The 6,957-nt window shown below is 34.2% G+C and overlaps 1 protein-coding gene across 1 annotated transcript; it reads left to right on the forward strand.

Moving 5' to 3' along the window:
• The first annotated feature begins 415 nt into the window (after positions 1 to 415).
• Positions 416 to 2,639, forward strand: LOC136719190 (GTPase IMAP family member 4-like). The gene is made up of 2 exons (XM_066697040.1): positions 416 to 460; positions 804 to 2,639. The coding sequence occupies exons 1-2, from the start codon at positions 439 to 441 to the stop codon at positions 1,691 to 1,693; spliced, it is 912 nt and encodes a 303-aa protein (XP_066553137.1). The 5' UTR covers positions 416 to 438; the 3' UTR covers positions 1,694 to 2,639.
• The last annotated feature ends 4,318 nt before the right edge of the window (positions 2,640 to 6,957 follow it).

The raw sequence follows: 6,957 nt of genomic DNA on the forward strand, positions 1-6,957 counted from the left end.
GCTTATAAATGTTTAATGCTTAATAAAACAATAATAATAATAATAATAATAATAATAATAATAATAATAATAATAAAAAGGGTCTATTACAAGACATGTACTTTAAAGAAAATGTATTTAAACTATGTAACAAATACTTTCTATGTATAATTTTAAAAGAACACACAATTAAAAGTTGAAAAGTTAACAATAAACACTTACAGTAGAACAACTGTTTTTTCTGTTCTGTTATTGATAAATATTATTCTTTTTTTTCTGAGGTCCAACAGATGTCTCAATAAGCTTTGGCAAAGTTATTCTGAAATAACTCTTTATAGCCCTTAATTTAAGGAGCAGTCAAAAAAAAAGTGGGTGGGTCTCAATTATCCTTCTAAAGCAAGCAAAACAGCTGAAAGTAAATTATCCAAGCCATTCCACTTTTGTCCACATCAAGCAGCAATGGGATCTTCGTTGAGTTCAGGTCAGTTGAGTTAAGCTTATTGTATATTGCCTTTGTAATGGTACATAAGTTGACATTAAATCAAAATATTCTACTTGAAGTTTGAGGAAATCATTGTTAGGATGTGGTAATGGGATGTGTGGCTTTTCATCTTTATCAAACTCCCAGAACACAAGGCTTCAGTTATCTATTTTATGTATTTTTCTTAAAATGCCAGGCTTCATGTACAAGCTTTTTTATGATTTGATATTGCATCATGATTATAAAACTGAAAGAAAATATGTTCTTGCCAAGTGATATTTTAGTAAGGAAATCTCAATTCTTATGTTTATGAAGCTAAATATTTGATTAATTTATTCTGCAGAAAAGCTACCCCAGAGGAGGATTGTATTGATTGGGAAAACAGGTGTGGGGAAGAGCGCTGTGGGAAACACTATCCTGGGCAAAAATGAGTTTAAGTCAATTCTCAGTTCGACATCAGTGACAGTGGAATGTAAAAAGAAGTCAGTAGTGATTGATGATAAACAAATTTCTGTGGTTGACACTCCTGGTATCTTGGACACAAACACCCCTGATGACATAATAGTTGAAGAGATAGTGAGGTGTATTCAAGTCTCTTCCCCAGGACCCCACGCCTTCATCCTGGTGCTCCAGCTGGGCCGATTCACCAGAGAGGAGAGGAACGCAGTGCATGCACTGCAGGAGCTGTTTGGGGAGCAGGCTGGCAGATTCATGATTGTCCTGTTTACCAGAGGAGACCAGTTGCAGGGTCAAAGCATTAACGACTATGTGCAGACATGTCACAGTGACCTTAGAGAGTTGATCATGAAGTGTGGGGGCAGGTATCATGTCTTCAACAACAAAAACATGAAGAATCGAGCACAGGTGATGGAGCTTCTGGACTTGATTGATAAAATGATGGCAGTAAATGAGGCTGAACACTACACAAAGGAGATGTATGAGGAGGCAGAAGAAAAGATCAGAGAGAAGGAAGCATTGCTATTCCAACAGTATGTCCAGAAGATAAAGACAGAAGAGGAGAAGAAAAAGCTTGAGGAGATGGCTAAAGCCAAGGGAGACAGGACTAGGTCTGATATTGAACAAAAATATAAAATGATTGCACTGGAGATTAAACAGAGACTTCAGGAAAATCATTGCAGATTCAGAGAAGAGGCTGAAAATGCAGAGTACACTTTTAATTTCATCGGTGCACTGAGACATAACATTGGCAAGTTTAAAAATAAACTGAAATAAACAAGAGTTTGTAAATTAAGATAAACAGTTCCTCTTTTAAATAATCCCCAATCGTACTTTTTGGAATCACCTTCCATAAGACTTCAAAGACTTTTGTATAAATGTCATGCTTTACTAAAGATTACTTTACAGTAACAGATTGCAATTAATAGAAAATTAAAATGTAAGAAAAATAGACTATAGAAACTATACTAATGGACAGCAAATCACTCTTATTTAGTCTGGTGTAATTGAAAATAAGACTGAAGAATAAAACCACATAATCAATATCTCTATTGCTTTATTCCCCGTTTATAAATCTTGATGTTTATCATTATTTTGAAGTTGCTGGAAATATACAGTCATAAAGGTATTTATATAATAAATATAAATGTAATATGGTGCCAACAACCATAACATATTACATAAGTACAACAGTAGTACACATATATTCTGAGCGCCTGCCTCTATGATCTTTGCAACAATCAATCAAAAATACTAAACACATTACTGAAAGTTAGATTTCTATTGAGTGCAGGCCTCAGGCAAACAGAAGCCATTTGACATTTATTATTAATCGGTAGTCCAAAGATCAAATCTGAAAAAAAACAATCAAAAATGCTCAAAAAGATCAAGTTTGAACTATTACTGTGTATTTTCCTATAGTCTGTAACACAAAATTCTAAATTAATCAATTCTGCATGACATATCATAAGTTGTGGTTATATAGCCAAAAGACTGGGTCTCCCACCATGGGGGGCTTAACACTGAACTACTTTTACTGAGGGGTTACGTCACTTTGTAACATGTTGATTATATTCCAAATGAGCCCCGTTACACCTGTCTCTTTTTAAATCTCATTTGAAAACATTCTTGTTTGATCAGGCTTTTAGTTAAAAACTAATAAGTACATTTTCTGTATACTTAAAATGATCACATTTTAGGTTGTGTTGTTTTTAAATTAAATACACTTTTAAATACACTTCCATGTATATGGGGCGCTTCAATACATTTAAATTGATTGATTGATTATGCTTCATATGCTACTATATAATCATTACATTTTTGTTTTTCATTGTATCTGTATTACATAAATTGTTATTTCTGAGGAAAGAAACTTAAGCAGATTTTTTCAGTTCTCAGGATTACCTGGAAACCATACCTGAGATACTTTAATGTTAAGTACTTTAACCACTGTACATATTTATATGTTTCAAAAAATAATGTACAGGAATGTAATATTGCTGACATTTGGTATTAGTTGTAAGAAGGTTTTTTTAAAGGCTGTTTTGCAAAAAAGAAACATTTGCTAGGGTATAACTTTACTGACTTTTTCTATTTCTGAAATTTCTCATGACTGAATGGAAAATGATTTTTTTTCATAATTACTTCTTAATTTTGAAAATATTGATGTGAGAAAATAAAAAACTGGGATTTGCTCTCAGGTTTCAAGTTGTGAAATGTCATAGATATACATTAAAGACAGATTCAAATAACAGGTTTGTCTTTACAAAACAAAACAAAAAATCAAACAATCAATCAAACAAACAACCTTCTCTTCTCAGATATATCCATAACTCAGTAATGACTATTGAAATACTTCTACAATCCTTTAATCTGAGAAGGTCTTGTATATACAACAGACAACAATACTCACAGCACAGACCCGCCCACTCTGTTCAACTGCTGTTCAGAAACAAGTTTGAATAACCTCAGTCTTAGCATTTGTAAGGGAAGAACAAGTCACTCCGAACAGAGATTGTGAAGGCTGTAGTAGAAAACAGGAATCCTGAGTTGCAGAACCATCAAAGCACAATGTCACACAGTAAGTTTTCACTTCTATCTCTATTGATTAATGTATTGATTGATGTATTTATTTGTATGTTTGTTTATCTTTTTAGCTGTCATCATTGGAATTGCACCTACGTAAATTCTCAGTTTACAATCAATCTTAACATAACAATTACATTCATGTATTTTCCCTTCACATTTGCCAATCTTTTCTGAAAATTATATGCTAAATCCACTATTTTCTAATGCAATCATGCCATTAGTGAAAACCTCTGTCTACAGTTTGCAGGATGGTTCCTCCCGTGACATTGTATTGTAGGACACTGAACCGTCAAGGAAAGGCAAGCTACATAGCAAGCATGCTGTGATTGTGAAAGTCATCTATTATGTCAAGGTCTCAATGCACAGTAAATTCCTCCTTTCCTCTCAGGTAAATCCTCTAGTCATGACTCCGCTCTGAGGATAGTGCTTCTGGGTCAGACTGGCACAGGGAAGAGTGCAACTGGAAACACCATCCTGGGGAGAACAGAGTTTAAATCAGATCTTCGCTCCCAACCAGTAACAACTAAGTGTGAGAGGAAGGAGGCAGTGATATTTGAGAGAAGTGTCACTGTGATTGACACTCCAGACTTCTTTAGTGAAAGTTGTACTGATCTACAGGCTCATATTTCAGAGTGTATGACTCTAGCTGCCCCTGCCCCCCATGCTTTCTTGTTGGTCTTACAGCTGGGCCGATTCACAGAGGGAGAGAAGGAGATTGTGAAGAAGATACAAAAGGCTTTTGGCGAAGGAAGTTACAAAACGCACAATAGTCCTCTTCACTCATGGAGATGAACTGGAAAATCAAAATATTAAGACGTTTGTTGCTAAAGCCAGCCCTGACCTCCAGCATCTAATATATCAATGTGGGGGCAGGTTTCACCTCTTCAAAAATAATAAGACAAAAACAAAACATAAGCAGGTAATGAAACTATTTTGCAAGATTGACAAAATGTCAAGCAAGACAGAAAAAGCAGACAGAAAAGGGGTAAAGAGAAAACAGACATAAGGAAGGGAGAACACAACATTTAGTCCCTCTCATTTTAAATAAAAAACTTCCCAATGATACAGAAGAACAGAGGGGAGAAGCATGGAAAACAGATCAAGAGATGCAATGATGCTTTAAACATAATAAAAACATTAAAAACAATTTCAGACTCCCAACTGCTCTCAGCATTAGGATTTCTGTAAATCACATTGTAATAAAACATTAAATATGTGCTCAGTCACTTCTGTTTTAGCCTATGTCTTTAAATTAATATTATTGTTATTATTGTTATTATTGTTATTATTATTATTATTATTATTATTATTATTATTATTATTATTATTATTACTACTACTACTTTGGATCCATTACATAATTATTGCTGGGCATTGAAACTAGTTGTTTCCATGAAAAACTGATTTGAGCATCCTTATTTTCTTCACCTTGGTGAACTCAGATGAAATGGGGAATTGATGTGTTAATCTTGTTGTATTCAAACATGTATACATATTTATACAGTTTTGTGATATTTATATTCCAATTAATTCAGAGTTTGTGCCCATTATTTTAAAGTCTGATCAAAATATGCATATGTATTAATATGTTTATTTAAATTAATTAATTAAAATCAAATAAAGAATAAAGAAATTAAAGAAACAAATCAATGTCAACAGAATGGAGTGAGCTCACCCAGCAGAAGTCCAGGGAAAACAGCAATGAAGGTTGACTGGAAAAAATTGAGAGCGTTGCAATGGTCTTTGGGAATAATCCAGGAATGAGGAGTGAGGGTGAATGCAGTAGTTCTGAGGGAAGTCCAAAACAAACCAACACACAAACTCACTCACTAAAATCACTTAAAATTTTTAAAATCTTAATGTGATTTAAATTTGAACAAAAAATACATAAACTCAAATAAACATGTGCAATAAATCAATCAAACAATGAACTTTGTGATATAAAGGCAATACTGCCAAATGAAACACCATTAAACAATAAGGTCAAATGCACTGAAATTAACTGAAAATGCACCAGATAAAACAAAAAACAAATAAAACAATAAAATAAAGACAAACCAAAACAATCTGATGCATTTATAATTAAATTCCAAACGGTCAATGCATTTGACAAAATAACAGAACATAAACAACCAAGAAACCCAAACAAAACAAGTGCATTTAAAATCAAGACATTCTTTAAAAGCAATTAAAATTCATTTATAAAAGCAATCAATCATTAAAAGAGGTTAAAAGATCTCGGACTTGGGCTCCAGCAGGGGGAGATGGCCGTCCCTGGAGGTGGGTCCCATCACTTATCATTACTCAGTTTTGTTAGTGCATGATGAACAGTTCGATTTTTGTCTCCTAAAATTATGACTTCTGTTTTGTCAGAATTAAGCATAAGAATTTTTTTTGTAATCCATGTTTTAATCTCAGACAGACAGCACATTAGTTTTTCTAGGTCTATGGTGTTGTTAGGATTTACTGACAGATATAATTGTGTGTCGTCTGCGTAACTGTGAAAGTTAATATTATGTCGTCGAATGATATCACCTAAAGGGAGCATGTACAATGAAAAAAGTATAGGTCTGAGGATTGAGCCCTGTGGGACTCCGTACTTAACCTCAGTTAAATTTGAGTGGTTCTCGTTAATCTGTACATATTGGAGTCTGTTTGAGAGATATGATTTAAACCATGACAGCACATTGCGAGATAGGCCAATACTTTTTTCTAAGTGGTGTAACAAGATTTTGTGGTCGATTGTGTCAAAAGCCGCACTTAAGTCTAATAAAATAATAACACTGGCGTGCCCTACATCGGAGGACTGAAACACATCATTCAATACTTTTAACAGGGCCGTTTCTGTACTATGGCCAGAACGGAAGCCTGATTGAAGTTCTTCATAAAGATGATTATTGGTTATAAAAGCTTGCAGTTGGTTTGCAACTACTTTCTCTAGAACCTTAGAAAGGAAGGGAAGGTTTGAGATAGGTCGGTAGTGTTTAAATTGGTTAGGGTCGGCACTGGGTTTCTTAAGAAGTGGTTTAATTACAGCTATTTTAAATGAATCAGGAACAGATCCTGAGGATAAAGAGACATTAATAATAGTGTGTATTCTGTGAATAATTAATTGCAGAGATTGTTTTAGCAGTTTAGTGGGTATAGGGTCTAGTGCGCAGGTTGTTGTTTTCATTTTAGTAATTAAGGAGACTACGTTAAACGAGTCCAAGGTAGGCAGGGGCTGTGAAGGACTACATGTGTTGGCTATAGTATCTGTGTATGTTTCCTGTTCTATCTGTTTTCTAATGCTGTCAACTTTGCTATTGAAATGATCCATGAAGTCTCTACAGGTGAAATTGGGGGGGATAACCTCTGAAGGCTTTACCTGCTGGTTAGTAAGTGTCGCTATTGTATTAAAAAGAAAACGCGGGTTATTCTTATGCGTCTCTATTAAATTGGAGTAGTAGGCA

Source organism: Amia ocellicauda, chromosome 23 (genome assembly GCF_036373705.1).
Source record: "Amia ocellicauda isolate fAmiCal2 chromosome 23, fAmiCal2.hap1, whole genome shotgun sequence".
In the NCBI taxonomy this organism is placed as follows: Eukaryota; Metazoa; Chordata; class Actinopteri; order Amiiformes; family Amiidae; genus Amia; species Amia ocellicauda.